The sequence below is a fragment of the Selaginella moellendorffii genome, unplaced genomic scaffold, assembly GCF_000143415.4.
Source record: "Selaginella moellendorffii unplaced genomic scaffold, v1.0 SELMOscaffold_100, whole genome shotgun sequence".
NCBI lineage: Eukaryota > Viridiplantae > Streptophyta > Lycopodiopsida > Selaginellales > Selaginellaceae > Selaginella > Selaginella moellendorffii.
The window spans coordinates 136,157-150,845 of record NW_003314361.1 but is presented as its reverse complement, the minus strand read 5'-3'; the positions used below and the strand labels follow the sequence as shown (position 1 = coordinate 150,845).

Below are 14,689 nucleotides of genomic sequence, written 5' to 3'. Positions count from 1 at the left end.
GAGGGGGAATTGAATTTGATCACCATCAGGTGGTACCAACTTTGGACAGGGACTCGACGACATGCTTCATCTTGGGCCGCTGCTCTGGAGACGAAGAGACGCAGCGCAGAGCCAGCTGCAGTAGCTCCATGGCCTCCGCTTCGGCACGGATGCCAGCCATGAGCATCGTCGTTGTCATGTTGTTGCTGCTACTGCTGCTCCCTGTGGCATTGGCATTACTGCTGCTCGTACTGCTCGCACTGTTTGATGAATCGACACCACCGTGCGGAGCAGCAGGTGGCTTCAAGAGCGGATCCCCATCGAAGCTTGCAACGGAGTATTTGGAGGAGGAAGACAGCAGCATCCTCCTCACGGCCAGCACCATGTCCACGTCCGAAGAGGCCAGGTGCGCAGATGCCGAGCCGGTTAACATCTCCATGACGATCACACCGAACGAGTAGACGTCCCACTTGTGCGTGGGCCGGGAGTTGGGATGCGCCGCCTCGGGTGGCCGGTAGATGGACGCGGTGGCCGAGTACAAGCTCAGGCTGGAGCTGCTACCGCCGCAGGATGGACCCACGTCCAGGTGCTGGTCCACGGCGGTGGGGACGTCCACGTTGGACCTGGAGGACCTGTTGCCAGGCGCCACGTCCGAGCGCAGGGAGGACGTGGAGGAGGAGAGAGTGTCGTGGCAGGCCAGGATCTCGGTGAGCCGCACGACACCGAAGTCGGCAATGCGGGCCGCGCGGTTGGCATCCAGCAGTATGTTGGACGGCTTGAGATTACCGTGGATGTTTCTCATGCGTGCTGCCGTGCCGTCGTGGAGGAAGGACAGGCCGCGAGCTACGTCCTTGGCGATGCTCAGCCTCTGCGGCCACGACAGAAGCCACTCGTCGTCCGCTGCCGAGATCGCTGCTGTGCGTGTGTGCAGGAGTGAGTGAGGGAACAAATCCAAATCATCATCTTCGTACCTTGTTGCTGCTGGTGCTGGGTGCTGTCTTGCAAGCGGATCCAGTGCTGTTGGTGCTGCTCCATGGCGGCTGCCAAGCTCCCATTGGGCATGAAGTCGTAGACGAGCAGCTTCTCGTTCATTCCCCAGTAGTAGGCTCGCAATGCAACGACGTTGGGGTGGCACAGGGAGCCGATTGCTTTCACCTCCGACTCAAACTCCTTGACCACCTTCTTAGAGGCGGGGTTGCTGGTGGTGGCATCCACGCCCGCTCCAAATTCTCCCTCCGCTCCCAGCCTTCGGACCACCACCGTGAGGCCGCCATCCATGACGGCCTTGTACACAATGCCGGAGCTGCCCTTGCCAAGCACGTAGGCAGACGCGCGCAGGAGCGCATCCAGATCGAACTGCTTCTCGGACTCCTGGTCGAAGTGCACCAGCTCGCCACTCTCGCTGCCGACCACGCGATGCTTGTGCATGCTGGCGTTGTTGCCGCCACCTTCCTCATTGTCCGTGTCCTCCGACTCCGACCTGTCACCTCTAGCGCTGGCACAGCAGCAGCAGGAGCAGCATGGCCAGCATCGATGACCGATGCTGTTGCAGCTGGATGTCTTGGACCCCTTGCCATTCCTCCTACAGTAGAGGCAGTACGTGAGAGCGCAAGCAATGACCAAGATGCCCACTGAGTCGCCCACAGCGATGGCTACAACCTGCTTGGTGCCAAGCCGGCCACCACTGTTGCGGGTGGAGGCCGTGCTCGTGTTGGTGTTCGTGCTCGTGCCCGCACTCGTGCTAGGCGGGCCAGAGCCCGATGGACCTCCACCTCCAAACACGCCGTGCGGGGTGGTGGCGGCGTCGTCGCACTTGGTCTTGAGCGGGAGCCCACAGAGGCCCGGGTTGCCGAGGAAGGCAGTGGGTCCTTGGTTGGACAGCGTGCCGTTGAGTGGAATGGGACCCGACAGATTGTTGAAGCTGAGATCTATGCTGAGAGAGATCGGGAGCCTGCCCAGCGATGGCGGGATCGGGCCCGAGAGGTTGTTGTCCGAGAGGTTGAGCGTGCCTTGGAGCTGGAGCAAGCCGCCAAGGTCGTCGGGGATGGCGCCCGTCAGCCGGTTGCTGGAGAGATCCAGGCGGAGGAGTGGCGCCCGGGACAGCCCCAGAGGAATGCCACCCGTGAGGCGGTTGCCGCTGAGGACGAGCGAGTGGAGGGCGGTGCACGAGGCGATGGAGTCGGGTATGGTGGCCGAGAAGCCGTTGCCCGACAGATCGAGCGTGTCGAGGCTGGCGGCGGTGCCGCACATGGAGGCGGGCAGGGGCCCCGAGAGATCATTGTCGGAGAGGAGGAGCGTCTGGAGGGCCGAGGCGTTGAAGAGCGCGGGCGGGAGACCCCCAATGAGCTGGTTCTGGCGGAGGTTGAGGTGCTCGAGGTAGGAGAGCGAGCCCAGGTCGGGCGACATGGATCCCACCAGCTGCTTCTTGGCCAGCATGACGCCCTGCACGCGCGGCTCCGACTCGCCACGAATGCTGGTGCAGCTAATGCCGCTCCACCGGCACGGGGTGGCGTCCGACTCGTCCCAGTCCGACAGCGCTCTCTCGGGGTCGCTGAAGATGCCGCGCTTGAATGCCACCAGGCTCAACCCGTCCGAATTCAGGGCCAGTGCGTGCTCTACCAGCAGCACCAGCACCGCTGCTGCTGCCAGCCACCACACCGCCACCATCGCCGAGCAAATCATCCAACGCTATCTACGTTGTGCTAGCTCCTCCGGGACCTACGGGGTAGTGCGCACATTGCCTCGACAACAAACCTGAGAGGCCTGAAAGGCCTGGTGGCGGGTGCTGTTGCTCCTCCATCCCCACATTACTGCTTAGCTATCCACGAGGATGGATGGATCTCGGGGTAAATTTGTCCAGATAGCAATGAGATGGATCCCAGGAGGATTAGAAGAGCGGACATTGCTTTCCAACTTTCCGTCGCACGCACCAAACTCTTTTATGGGCAGCTGCAACTGCGCAACCGGAATCAAGGGGGCGATGCCAAAAAGCCCAAAAGGCCCGCGAAGCCAAAGTGGAAACAACGCAGAGCTGTATGTGAGTTGTGTGTCGGGCGCCATGACCGAGCAAGACAGCGCTCCATCCCCACCGTTGAATCCCCCGCCTCCATCCCGGCCGTTGGTGCCATTGCCAGGACAAGACAAAGCTTTGCAGGCTTCGATTTTCTTTCTTGTTTTTATGGGTAGGATCTCCACTCGCAGTGATTGCCTGCGAATGGAGAAGATGTTTTCGAAGCTTACACTGTTATTTTTTTAGAAAGTCACACACACTCCACACTAGGCGCATAGCAGTGAGCGAACAGTATAGCCTTTCAAACTGTCCATAAACAATTCGCCATGCCATTTGTTTAGCTTCTAAAATATGCCGCGAATCAAACACGACGTACCTGTGGAAACGGTCACTTGGATCGTGGTCGATTGATCTCCGGTGACTGACTTGTGCGTATGACGGGTGAGACAAGTTAATTGTGAGGACGCAGCTCCTTTGTCATCAAAGTTTTTAGTTCCTCAGGCCGAGGAGCAAGCTCAGCTATCTCAGCCTCTCTAAGCTCTCGACTGGTTTGCTTGTTTCTCAGTCCAGATTACTGGACCTCTGGACAAAGATATCTTCAAAACCAAACTTTTTGTGGTATCGCTTCCACCCTGCTGCGTTACTCACCGCCCTGACCAGCGTCGCCCGGCATCAGGAGAGCATCGTAGTGTCCAAACCCATGGTACAACACTCTGATGGGATTTCCTTTGCCTTTCCCGTATTCTTGCCCGTACTCTGCAATCGCTATGACACCGTTCGAGCGTTCATCGGCCATGTAAACTGTGATCGGCAACCTGGATCCAAACATAAGTGAGCCCAATGAAAGAAAGATAGCTTGTTACCCGAGGACATGCGATAGCATGAGGAGCTCCGGCTCGCCGCCCCACACGTTTGCTTGCCTCATCCGTCTTGTGTACTCGTCGAAATCGCCTTCAATGAACCTGCTTTTCAAGTGGGATGAGAATGAATGTCGGTCTCCCATCTTACCATTCCGACTCCGCACGGCGCTTGACGAGTTCATCCACAACCTTCCGAGGCGCAGGGATCAACCAAAGCAAGTCAGACAAACGAACCAAGTACAATGCCAAACCTTTTCCCGCAAATCGTCCGCAAGTTCTCTCTGCGTTTCCTCGTCTGACGTTGGCTTGCCCTGTTTGGTGCACAAACCGTGAGCCACAGCACGAAAAAGACAGCGTCCATCTCCAGGAATGCCTTGACACCACCACCACCAGCGTCACCTCTTGAGCTACCTTATACATACTGGTTGCGCGGGCAACGTACCTATGACCGCAAACTCCTTGTGAACCTTTTTGCCGTGGGTGAGGGATTGATCGAGAGAGGAGGGAGCCTCGCAGCATGCTATGGACCTCATGCTGGACGCTACCGCGGCGGAGAAGCACGAACAAAAGCCAAACAGGAGCCACGCCGAGTGCCTCCCTTGGAGCCAGCGTGCCGGGCGTGCATCCCCTGCCACATTCCACGATCCATTGCTGAAAGCTGTGGCGGCGGAGAGGCGATACGGGCTGGAGCTGGAGGTGGAGCTGCTAGGCAGGAGAGCGTGCCAAATGGTTGCAGCGCCCAGCTCGCCGTGACTGGCCAGAACGCATGAGCTCGAGTGGAAGCGCGGCTGCTGTGGCAGGAACGAGGAATGCGGGGGCGGCGATGGCGGCGGCGGGGTTTGGGCCAGCATCAGCATGGCGCCGCTCCGCCGCCCATGGCCAGCTCGAGAATGCGATGAGGAGATGAGCTTGTTGGCGGTGAAGAAGCGCGTGTTGATACCAAGGCACAAGAGCGACGAGGAGGAGGAAGCACCCAGCATCAGCCTGCTCTTGCTGTCACGCTCCTCTATTGCCACAACGCACTGGACCTTCCTGTCGCCCTGGTGAGCGGCGTAGCGAGCAGAGGCGTGGTGGTGATCCTTGAGCCGTGGCGCTGCGCCATGCATTGCTCGATCGATGACCTAATCCATCCATGGGGAAGATATTTACATTAGCGATCTATCTAAATAACCGACAGTCGAGATCGCCCCAAGGGTTTAGGGTTTGTGGGCTGCGGCGACGAAATGGTGTTCTGGGGTAAGCCGCTTCGCCTCCCTTGGCCTGCCGTGACGTTTTTCCATCGCTCCCAGGTGCGAAGCTCAAGCCGAAGAAGCCTTTTCTCGTCGAGCGCGACGAGCTCGAAGGCCGGCGGCTGCATATCTCTCAGGTGGGTGGCCGAATCGATCGATTCCATCGCCAACAGAGGCTCAAAGCTTTTCGTTTTGTCTAGGCGACTCTGGGCCAAAATGCCAAGGATGGTGAGAGGAGTATTCTCAAGTGCAAGGGTGGAGAGGGGCCGCCGGTCTTTGTGTGCTCGCTCAAGCCTGGACTTCACGAGACGTGCTATCTCGACCTCAACTTCGAGGACGACGTTGTCTTCTCCGTGACGGGCTCTACAGCCATCCATCTCTCTGGCTACTACATGGAACCCTTCAGTGACGAAGACGACGACGAGAGCTACGATGGTGAAGAAGACGAGTTTGATCAAGAGTATGTATCCTTTTCTCTTGTCTCCAGTCTCCACGGGCGTTTACTCGTTGATCTTTTGTCAATATCAGCTTCATTGTCGATCCAGCTGGAGAGGAAGACGATGACGAGGAGGACGACGAGGACCTAGAAGAGGAGCGCCTTGGATCCGGAGGTGAGCTCTCTTCGTAATTCATCAGCAAGTCGTGGTATGATGGCGTTCGACTTGGCAGTGAAGATTGAGGAGATCACTAACGACGACGAGCCTGAAAAGGCGCTTCCTGCTCCGGCTAAAGCAAACACTGAAACACAGCCGGCTCAGGATCAGAAGGACGACAAGGAGGAGGAGGATGAGGAGGACAAGAGTGAAGACGAGGATGGCTTCGCCTTGCCGTCCAAGAGGAAAGCCGCTTCTGCCGAGTTGCCGAAGAAAAGCGCCAAGACGTCTGTCAGGTACACCAAGGTTTCATTAGCAATAACAACTGGAGCTAATGCTCTTTGCAGTGACACGCCAACCAGCCCTGGCGAAGCAAAGAAGAACAAGAAGAAGAAGGGCAAAAAGGCAGCAAACCAGGAGGAGGGTGTGCCGGAAGGGAATGGCGACGGCAAGCTCCAGGAGAAGAAGGCTGGAAAGAAGGACAAGGCGGCCAAGAAGTTCCCGAATGGCCTCGAAGTTCAGGACTTGGCACTTGGCAAGCCCGACGGCAAGCAAGCCAAGCCGGGGAAGAAGGTAAAGCGGTGACGCCGGTCGCATTCCTTTCGCATACTTGCACGATTGGTCCCTGAGTCTTGGTGCAGGTCCTGATTAACTACGTCGGAAAGCTTAAGTCGAATGGGAAGATATTTGACAGCACCATAGGCAGAAAGCCATTCCGTTTCAGATTGGGTTAGCGTCTTGCTTGTGCTGGCTGCCGATGCTTGCTCTTTTCCTCCTTTGTGGCCGAGAAAAGAGATCTAACTTGTGGCACTTGGTTCTTGCAGGGGTTAACGAAGTAGTCAAGGGCTTCGACGTGGGTGTCAATGGTAAGATGCGTGAGCTCTCTCTCCCTTCGTCTTTTCATACAAATCCTCGATTCTTTCTTGCAGGAATGAGAGTAGGAGACAAGAGGAGAGTTGTGATTCCTCCATCCATGGGGTGAGTGAATCACGATGTCATGGTTTTGCTAAATTTCTCGGCGCAGGTATGGTGCGAGGGCTGTCGGATCAATCCCACCAAACTCATGGTTGGTTTTTGAAATCGAGCTTGTTGATGTTGCTTAGTTAAGTTCGGAGTTAATTTAACGGTGGGTTTTGCGCAAATCCGTGTGACGTGTTGTCCAGCGGCGTCATTTCGTGACGTGGCACGGCAAACCTTATCCTCAACGCCACGCTGGCAGCATCGTGGCCGTTAATTGGATCTTTCTCTTTTACCCTGTTCTTTATTTCGCCCGGGCCAAGATGAAGATGGTGTGTGGTCACTTTCGTCCGCCGTCTCCATCGTGACCCAGGCCAGGCCCTGCAAATCAAGTGTAGAGCTTAAGGGTGAGCGAGCGAGCTCCAATTTGTCTTCCAGCCAAGCCAGACAAGCCAGCCAGACGAGAGAGGAGGAAGGCAATGGCAGCAGATCTGAAGCCCTTAGGGTTCCTCATTCGCTGCTTGGCCGGGTGCTCGAGTGGCGGAGGCCGGGGCAAGCCATGGAAAGGCTTGGTATCCAGGGAATTGGGGCAGGGAGGTAGCTAAACAAGGCACGCAGAGGTTGTTTGTGACAGTAGCAGCAGCGTGGATGGCAGCGGCTGCCTCCGCCGCCTCCAGTAGCGCAGCCAACTCTTGTACCTCGCCCAGCGCCGCCAAGTGGAGCAGCGAGCAGGACAAGCTGTTTGAGAAAGCTCTTGCCGGGTGGGAGGACAAGTGTGATGATCCCGAGGGTGTGGCGGGCAGCCGGTGGGAGGCAGTGGCTGCGTTGGTGCCTGGAAAGACCGCCGCCGACGTCCGGGCTCACTACGAGCTGCTGCTGCGCGACATCTCGAGCATTGAGGCCGGGCTGATTGCGCTGCCGTGCTACAGTCCCAGGGATGCGCTGCTCGTCAAGGACAGCAGCTTGGCCCTGGACAAGAAGCTCGGGCTGCCTTCCTCCTCTTGCTCGTCTCCTGTCTATCTCCACCATCACCAGCAGCACCACGGCCACCACCACCATGCCGCTGCCAATGGGAGCTCCTCTAGCGCCACCCCGGCTGTCAACAACGCTTCCAATTCCAACTCCAACAACCATGCCAGTGCTGGTTCCTCCTCCAAGAGCAAGGCCCAGGATCAGGAGCGCAGGAAAGGCATCCCATGGACCGAAGACGAGCACAGGTGCGATTCTTGTCACCTCTCTCCCTCTCTCCCTTTTCTCTCGTCCATGCAAAGCTTACTGACGTGTTTGCTATCACACCTCCTCCTACCTAGGCTCTTCTTGCTGGGACTGGAGAAGTTCGGCAAAGGGGACTGGCGGAGTATCTCGAGGAACTTTGTGGTGTCACGAACACCCACACAGGTGGCCAGCCACGCTCAAAAGTATTTCATTCGCCTCAACTCCATCCACAAGGACAAGCGGCGGACGAGCATCCATGATATCACCAGCGTCAATGGTGACGGAAGGCAGCAAGCGCAGGGCCCGATAACAGGGCAGGGAGCAGCGGGAGGTGGTGGAGGCGGCGGAGGCGGTGGTGGTGGTGGGGGAGCATCCTCCTCCGCGTCGACGGGGGCGGCAACAGCGCCTGGTGCTTACTCGCAGCCTCCTGCGGTTGGAACTCCGGTCCCGGTTGTTCACCACGGAGCTTACGCAGTGGCAGCAGGAAGAGGTCACGTATCGAGCAGGCCGGTTCCAGGTACTCCTCTCAATGTTGCTCATCCTCATATGGCATACCCCATGCCGCAGCCCGCGATGCATCACTAAACAGCTACCCGGAAGTGAGGAGCTAGCCTAGACGACGAAAGATTCATCATTCCTTCCAATCTCAAAAAACCAACCTGTACATTAGATTTCCATGCAGGATGATTAATGGGTTTATTCCGTACGGAAAGAAGATAGCAAGGGTCACCCCGGGTATATTCCGTCCGTGAGTTAGTTAGCTAACGGCCGGCAAGTCGGCTGACCGGGATTTCCGGCGTAGTCGTATATAAAAGCCCTCACCACCTTCTCCGCCTCCACCCGCTTTTTTGCTGAAGTCCTCGCAGCTCTCAGCAAACTCGTAGCAGCGGGCAAGATGAGAGAGTGCATCTCGATCCACATTGGCCAGGCCGGGATTCAAGTTGGCAATGCCTGCTGGGAGCTCTACTGCCTGGAGCACGGCATTCAAGTATATACGACACAAACCATGCTGATGGCGACCAACTCGTTCTAATCCTTGTTGAAATTGCCTTTGCAAACGCAGCCTGATGGACAGATGCCCAGCGATAAGACTGTCGGGGGCGGTGACGATGCCTTCAACACCTTCTTCAGCGAGACTGGAGCCGGCAAGCACGTCCCCCGGTCCGTGTTCCTGGACCTGGAACCGACCGTCATCGACGAAGTGAGGACCGGAACTTATCGCCAGCTCTTCCATCCGGAGCAGCTTATCAGCGGAAAGGAAGACGCCGCAAACAACTTCGCCCGCGGGCATTACACCAGTAAGTTGCCGCGGTTACATGCCATCTTGATTATATCTACACCTCAACACGATACTCTCTTGCAGTTGGAAAGGAAATCGTGGACCTGTGCCTGGACCGTGTCCGCAAACTGGCTGACAACTGCACTGGTCTCCAGGGATTCCTTGTCTTCAATGCCGTTGGAGGTGGCACCGGTTCCGGCCTCGGCTCTCTTCTCCTGGAGCGCCTGTCCGTCGACTACGGCAAGAAGTCCAAGCTCGGCTTCACGGTCTACCCGTCTCCACAAGTCTCCACTGCCGTTGTAGAACCATACAACAGCGTCCTTTCCACGCACTCCCTGCTCGAGCACACCGACGTTGCTGCCATTCTCGACAACGAAGCCATCTACGACATTTGCCGGCGATCGCTCGACATCGAGAGGCCTACCTACACCAACCTCAACAGGCTTGTGTCCCAGGTATTTCATCCCCCTTTCATTATGACCGCGTTCTTCTTCTTGGTTTCGTGTGCCGCAGATCATCTCGTCCCTCACGGCTTCACTCCGTTTCGACGGTGCTCTCAACGTCGACCTCACCGAGTTCCAGACAAACTTGGTGCCGTACCCGCGTATCCACTTCATGCTTTCTTCGTATGCCCCGGTCATCTCGGCAGAAAAAGCGTACCATGAGCAGCTGTCCGTGTCCGAGATCACCTCCACCGCATTCGAGCCTGCATCCATGATGGCCAAGTGCGATCCGCGACACGGCAAGTACATGGCGTGCTGCCTCATGTACAGAGGAGACGTTGTGCCCAAGGACGTCAACTCGGCCGTGGGAACCATCAAGACCAAGAGAACCATCCAGTTCGTCGACTGGTGCCCCACCGGATTCAAGTGCGGAATCAACTATCAGCCTCCGACTGTGGTTCCTGGCGGTGACCTTGCCAAGGTCCAGCGAGCCGTGTGCATGATCTCCAACTCCACGAGTGTCGCCGAAGTCTTCTCCAGGATCGACCACAAGTTCGACCTCATGTATGCCAAGCGTGCCTTCGTCCACTGGTACGTCGGTGAGGGGATGGAGGAAGGAGAGTTCTCGGAAGCTCGTGAAGACTTGGCAGCTCTGGAGAAGGACTACGAAGAAGTTGGCGCCGACTCCACTGAAGGCGAAGGCGAGGACGAAGGTGAAGAGTATTAGAGCTAACGCTACTAAGTAGCTAGCTTACTAACGAAAGAAACCAAATCTGGGAGAATGCTAGGAATCTAAGTTCACGCTAGCACTGTGCTGGCCAGCAATGCATACGAAGCCGCATTCTCGGGGCTGTCCTCAAGGGCACGTTTAGCAACGCGAGCAGTCGAGCCATGCCTAAATGCGAATGTCTCATGGCTGCTCCTGCTAGCCCCCAGCAATGACCTGCACTCGGACGAGTCAGGAACAAACGGCATGTTGTGCATGAGCTCTTCCGCTTGAATCAAATGCCCCGCCCGCCCCAAGAGGTCCACCATGCAGCAGTAGTGCTGCTTGGTGGCGCAAAGGCCGAAGTCCATGCTCATGGAGATGAAGCAGCTCCTGCCCATGTACACCTCGCCTAACTGGCCGCAAGCAACGAGAGCCGAGACAAAGCATGCCTCGTCCGGAGGCGTTCTCGTCTTCAACTCATTGAACAAACCAAACGCGGAGTTCGAATGTCCGTTTCGGACGTATGCAGCTAGCATGGCACTCGACGAGATCACGTCCGTATCTGGCATTGTATCAAACAGCTCCTTGGCCACATCCATGTTACCATTGAGAGCATATGCAACCAGCAAGACCGTCCAGGAAAGGACACTTCGCCATGGCATACGCCTGAAGCACATCTGGGCTTCCTGGAGCTGCCCGCATCGTCCATACGTGGACAGGAGAGCATTCCAAGAGACGAGGTCCCGATCGGGCATGGCATCAAACAGGCGCTTGGCGTCTTGGTCATGGCCGCCCTGCGCATATGCAGACAGCATGCAGTTTGCCGATATGATATCGCGCTGAGGCATGGTATCATAGATGTGCTTGGTCTGCTCCAGCAGCACCAGCAATTCCCCTGTGCTAGTCGAGTACGCGGACATAGTTTGAGTGTATGCAAACAGCAAGGTGTTCCAAGACACGAGGTTCTGCTGAGGCATCTCTTCGAGCAGCAGCTTCACTTGGTGCAGCTTGCCCTGCTCCGCTTGTGCCCCCAGCATTGTGTTCCACGAGACTAAGTCGTGGCAAGGCATTCTGGTGTAGAGGCGCTCCACGCTGCTGAATTCCTGCTTGTGGGAGTACATAGCAAGCATGGCATTCCATGACACGACGTCCCGCCGTGGCATGCTGTGGAAGAGAGCCTCCGCTTCATTCGATTGCCCGTTGTGGGCACAAGCAGAGAGCATGGAGTTGGTCGTCACAAGGTTGTGCTGCGGCATCGAGTAGAAAATGTCTCTGGCCTGCTGCAGGCAACCGGTGTGTGCGTACACGAACAGAGCAACGTTATGCGATACCATGTCGTGCTGTGGCATCCTATCATACACCACTTTAGAGCTTTCCAAATCCCGGACATGGGCAAATGCCGAAAGCATGACGTTCCAGGACACGAGATTGTGCTGCGGCATCTGTTCAAACATGTGTTCAACCATCTCCGGCTGACCTGCTTTAGAAAAGCCAGACAGCACCGCGGTCCAGGATATCAAGTCTCTCTCGGGCATCTGGTTAAAGATGGCGACGGCGTTGCCAACGTGCCCGTTTCCCGCATATGCAGTCACTAGAGCATTCCAAGACGGCAATGCCCTCAGCGGCATGGTGTCAAACAGGAGCTGAGCACTGGTAACGTCCCCATTTTCCGCATATGCAGTGATCATTGCATTCCAAGCGACGAGGTTGGGCTCCTGCATCTCGTCAAAGAGCTGCTTGGCTTGACACAGGTTCCCAGTGTCGGCATAGGCCACGAGCATGGCATTCCAGGACACTTGGTCGCGCAGAGGCATCTCGTCAAACGCCTGCCGCGCTTGCCCGATGTCGCCGCAGCGAGCATAAGTAACAAGCATCACGGTCCAAGATATCAAGTCTCGCTCCGCCAGCGGCATTGCATCAAACAGCCTCTTGGCCTGGCCAACATGCCCACCACGGCAGTAGGCTGATAGCAGCTGGTTCCGCGACACAACATCCGAAACCATGACGCAGTCTTTGGCTTGTTGATCATGAGACGCTGGGCGGCCAGGCTTTCGCGGCCAAGGGCGCCGCCAGCATGGACTTGGCAGGCTCCCAGCAGGCTCTCCCATCCCGGGCCTCCTCCATGCTCCTCCACAAGCTCCTGGGCGTTGCGCAGCTGCCCTGCACGGCCCAGTATGTCAACCAGGCACGAGATGTGATGGGGCTGGGGCGTGATGCCGTGGTCCAGCATCATCGATACCATGGACTGGGACGCGGAGCTCACGGTCCCAATGTGGTTGCACGCGCAGAGGACGCTCAAGAGGGAGCTCCCATTGGGCTGCAGCCCCAGGACGTGCATCATGTGGAGGCAGTGAACGGAGGCGTTGACACGGGCGCAGTGGGCATAGGCCACGACCATAACGTTCCACGATACAGTGTCGCGCTCGGGCATCCTGGAGAAGAGCTGCGCCGCCAGGCCAATGTGCCCGGCCTGCGCATACGCCTCCACCATCACCGTCCACGACACGACGCTCCTGGCGGGTATGCCGCCGTCCACCGCCGCCATGACCCGCTCCGCCTCGCGCGCATCCCCGCTCCTGCAGTGCATGGCCGCAAGTGCCGTCCACATGTCCGGGTTCCGCTCGGGAGCGCATGCAAACAGCCATATCGCCTCCTCAGCCCGCCCGCTCTCGGCAAATCCCAGCAGCATAACCGTCCACGCCACCACGTCCCGCTCTGGCATCCACTCGAACATGCGCTTCGCCTCTTGTAGCTGCCCCCAGCGAGTGTAAGCCTGCAGCACGCACGTCCATGATACCACATTCCACTCGGGCATCTTCTCCTCGAATGCCAACTTTGCGGCCGCCAGGCTGTGCGAGTGGACCTGGGACGCCAGCAGCGCGTTCCAGGACAGCATGTTTAGCTCAGGCATGGCGCCGTTATACACGTCCAGTGCTCCGGCAGCGTCGCCGCATTGCACATACGCCTGAAGCATGGCGGTGCAAGCCACCACATTCCGCTCCGGCATCGCATCGAACACGGACCTCGCTGCCGCCACATCTCCCACCGCGGCATACGCCTGTAGCAGGCTCGTACACGACACGATGTTCCTCTCGAGCATGGCGTCGAACACGGATCGCGCTCGCTCCACATCGCCCACTCGCGCGTAGCCAACAACAATCGTGTTCCACGACACTACATTGTGCTCTGGAAGCCTCTCCAGCATACATCCGGCCTCCGCCATGTACCCACCGTGGGTATAACCGGAAAGCATTGCGTTCCATGATAAGAGGTTGCGATTGGGCATCGTATCGAACAAGAGCTTGGCCTCCTTGAGGCGTGCTGTTTTGGAGCAGACTGTGATCATGGTATTCCACGAGACTGTGCTTGGCGCAGGCATTCTGTCAAAGAGTGCCTTGGCCTCATCCACAAGCAAATCCTTGGCATACGCGGCGATGATGATGTTCCAGGAGAAGACATCCGGCTCCCGGATCGAGTCAAATGCTGCTCGAGCATCTCTTAGATGGCCACATTGCCCATACATTCGGACAATGAGGTTGGCTAGGTAGACGCTGTTGCGGTGCTTGGGACCGGCAAGGATACGTGCATGGAGGCGCTTACCATGAGTCGGATCGCCACACGAGCGCAGCAGCCGTGCCAGTGCCTCTTCGTCTTCTTCTTCTTCATGTAACAGTTGCGGTGCACTGGATACCCCGCCGGGCGGCTCCTCTTCGGAATGCTCTTGCCCTTCTGCCGATAGCCCGCCCCTTGCGAAAGATCTGTATGCTGGTGTCGAAGGAGGAGCCAACACCACCATCGCTAGCCACTGCTATGAATCACCTCTTGTATGGCAAGTTGAGGCCACAACACATATCACGCAGCGACTGGATATGGAGCAATGGCTTCTTTGGAAGCATTCCCGTGGCTCTAAACCGCGCGGCACCCTCCTCCGTTCTTAGTATCTCCTCCACACGTCGAGTCTCGGTTATCGCTTTCCAGTCGTCCGCCCTCCTGTGAATGGATGCAATCTCGTTCTTAAATCCCTCTCTCAGCTTGGCACGCTTCTTTTCCAGCTCTTCCTGCAGCACGGTTGAATTCCTTAAGGTTCATATAAAGATTAAGCAGGGCTTCTTGCCTCGCTCTTCTTCATGAGGGCTTCGGCCTTCGCTACTTGGCAAGCCTCCCATGCCGTGATCCTCGCAATCTCGCTCTCGTATCTAAAATCGTGTTAGGATAATGTAACCTCTGGAGCTAAAGGTAAGATACACGCAATACTTGTTGTAGTTCTTGGTGTTTCTGTGCCGTTCCCAAGCCTTGACCTGCGACTGTTGCTTGTCTTGATATGCTCGGGCCAACATGGCATCTGATCAAAGACTCCAATGTTCAATTGAAAAAGAAACAAACAAGTAATGCTAGTAGGCGTCGGGCTACAAGAA

At 57.2% G+C, this 14,689-nt stretch overlaps 7 protein-coding genes across 7 annotated transcripts; 3 read left to right on the top strand and 4 right to left on the bottom strand.

Annotated features, from left to right (window-relative positions):
* Nucleotides 1-9: 9 nt before the first annotated feature.
* LOC9637641 (receptor protein kinase-like protein ZAR1) lies at nucleotides 10-2,646 on the bottom strand. Its single transcript, XM_024663487.1, has 2 exons — nucleotides 951-2,646; nucleotides 10-894 (listed from the first exon to the last, which is right to left on the bottom strand). The coding sequence occupies exons 1-2, from the start codon at nucleotides 2,644-2,646 to the stop codon at nucleotides 26-28; spliced, it is 2,565 nt and encodes an 854-aa protein (XP_024519255.1). The 3' UTR covers nucleotides 10-25.
* Nucleotides 2,647-3,444: 798 nt separating this feature from the next.
* LOC9638108 lies at nucleotides 3,445-4,966 on the bottom strand. Its single transcript, XM_002989634.2, has 5 exons — nucleotides 4,292-4,966; nucleotides 4,101-4,222; nucleotides 3,998-4,038; nucleotides 3,853-3,951; nucleotides 3,445-3,804 (listed from the first exon to the last, which is right to left on the bottom strand). Exons 1-5 carry the CDS (start codon nucleotides 4,953-4,955, stop codon nucleotides 3,630-3,632), a joined length of 1,101 nt encoding a protein of 366 aa, XP_002989680.2. The 5' UTR covers nucleotides 4,956-4,966; the 3' UTR covers nucleotides 3,445-3,629.
* A 65-nt stretch (nucleotides 4,967-5,031) lies between these two features.
* On the top strand, nucleotides 5,032-6,813 carry LOC9638107 (peptidyl-prolyl cis-trans isomerase FKBP53). Its single transcript, XM_002989687.2, has 10 exons — nucleotides 5,032-5,085; nucleotides 5,139-5,215; nucleotides 5,279-5,538; nucleotides 5,607-5,689; nucleotides 5,748-5,967; nucleotides 6,019-6,244; nucleotides 6,313-6,400; nucleotides 6,496-6,537; nucleotides 6,601-6,649; nucleotides 6,696-6,813. The coding sequence occupies exons 1-10, from the start codon at nucleotides 5,073-5,075 to the stop codon at nucleotides 6,772-6,774; spliced, it is 1,137 nt and encodes a 378-aa protein (XP_002989733.1). The 5' UTR covers nucleotides 5,032-5,072; the 3' UTR covers nucleotides 6,775-6,813.
* A 101-nt stretch (nucleotides 6,814-6,914) lies between these two features.
* On the top strand, nucleotides 6,915-8,558 carry LOC9638106 (transcription factor SRM1). The gene is made up of 2 exons (XM_024663524.1): nucleotides 6,915-7,845; nucleotides 7,939-8,558. The coding sequence occupies exons 1-2, from the start codon at nucleotides 7,277-7,279 to the stop codon at nucleotides 8,426-8,428; spliced, it is 1,059 nt and encodes a 352-aa protein (XP_024519292.1). The 5' UTR covers nucleotides 6,915-7,276; the 3' UTR covers nucleotides 8,429-8,558.
* Nucleotides 8,559-8,680: 122 nt separating this feature from the next.
* Nucleotides 8,681-10,416, top strand: LOC9637640 (tubulin alpha chain). The gene is made up of 4 exons (XM_002989685.2): nucleotides 8,681-8,831; nucleotides 8,907-9,141; nucleotides 9,207-9,577; nucleotides 9,636-10,416. The coding sequence occupies exons 1-4, from the start codon at nucleotides 8,739-8,741 to the stop codon at nucleotides 10,290-10,292; spliced, it is 1,356 nt and encodes a 451-aa protein (XP_002989731.1). The 5' UTR covers nucleotides 8,681-8,738; the 3' UTR covers nucleotides 10,293-10,416.
* Nucleotides 10,364-12,148, bottom strand: LOC112342139 (pentatricopeptide repeat-containing protein At4g02750-like). Its single transcript, XM_024663486.1, has one exon. It carries the CDS (start codon nucleotides 12,146-12,148, stop codon nucleotides 10,364-10,366), a length of 1,785 nt encoding a protein of 594 aa, XP_024519254.1.
* Nucleotides 12,149-12,162: 14 nt separating this feature from the next.
* LOC112342138 (pentatricopeptide repeat-containing protein At2g35030, mitochondrial-like) lies at nucleotides 12,163-14,070 on the bottom strand. Its single transcript, XM_024663485.1, has one exon. It carries the CDS (start codon nucleotides 14,068-14,070, stop codon nucleotides 12,163-12,165), a length of 1,908 nt encoding a protein of 635 aa, XP_024519253.1.
* Nucleotides 14,071-14,689: the final 619 nt, after the last annotated feature.

Bases quoted from the DNA above. Each gene is read 5' to 3' on its own strand.
- LOC112342139 (XM_024663486.1), bottom strand. From the start codon at position 12,148: ATGCTTGTTACTTATGCTCGCTGCGGCGACATCGGGCAAGCGCGGCAG.
- LOC112342138 (XM_024663485.1), bottom strand. From the start codon at position 14,070: ATGGTGGTGTTGGCTCCTCCTTCGACACCAGCATACAGATCTTTCGCA.
- LOC9638107 (XM_002989687.2), top strand. The intron at 5,690-5,747 runs GTGAGCTCTCTT...TCGACTTGGCAG, and splicing joins GGAGCGCCTTGGATCCGGAG to TGAAGATTGAGGAGATCACT. The intron at 6,245-6,312 runs GTAAAGCGGTGA...GTCTTGGTGCAG, and splicing joins AAGCCAAGCCGGGGAAGAAG to GTCCTGATTAACTACGTCGG.
- LOC9637640 (XM_002989685.2), top strand. From the start codon at position 8,739: ATGAGAGAGTGCATCTCGATCCACATTGGCCAGGCCGGGATTCAAGTT. The intron at 8,832-8,906 runs GTATATACGACA...TTGCAAACGCAG, and splicing joins GCCTGGAGCACGGCATTCAA to CCTGATGGACAGATGCCCAG. The intron at 9,142-9,206 runs GTAAGTTGCCGC...ACTCTCTTGCAG, and splicing joins CGCCCGCGGGCATTACACCA to TTGGAAAGGAAATCGTGGAC.
- LOC9638108 (XM_002989634.2), bottom strand. From the start codon at position 4,955: ATGCATGGCGCAGCGCCACGGCTCAAGGATCACCACCACGCCTCTGCT. The intron at 4,039-4,100 runs GTTTGGCATTGT...GCGCCTCGGAAG, and splicing joins CGGACGATTTGCGGGAAAAG to GTTGTGGATGAACTCGTCAA. The intron at 3,805-3,852 runs GTAACAAGCTAT...GTTTGGATCCAG, and splicing joins ATGCTATCGCATGTCCTCGG to GTTGCCGATCACAGTTTACA.
- LOC9637641 (XM_024663487.1), bottom strand. From the start codon at position 2,646: ATGGTGGCGGTGTGGTGGCTGGCAGCAGCAGCGGTGCTGGTGCTGCTG. The intron at 895-950 runs GTACGAAGATGA...ACACACGCACAG, and splicing joins CCAGCACCAGCAGCAACAAG to CAGCGATCTCGGCAGCGGAC.
- LOC9638106 (XM_024663524.1), top strand. From the start codon at position 7,277: ATGGCAGCGGCTGCCTCCGCCGCCTCCAGTAGCGCAGCCAACTCTTGT. The intron at 7,846-7,938 runs GTGCGATTCTTG...CCTCCTACCTAG, and splicing joins TGGACCGAAGACGAGCACAG to GCTCTTCTTGCTGGGACTGG.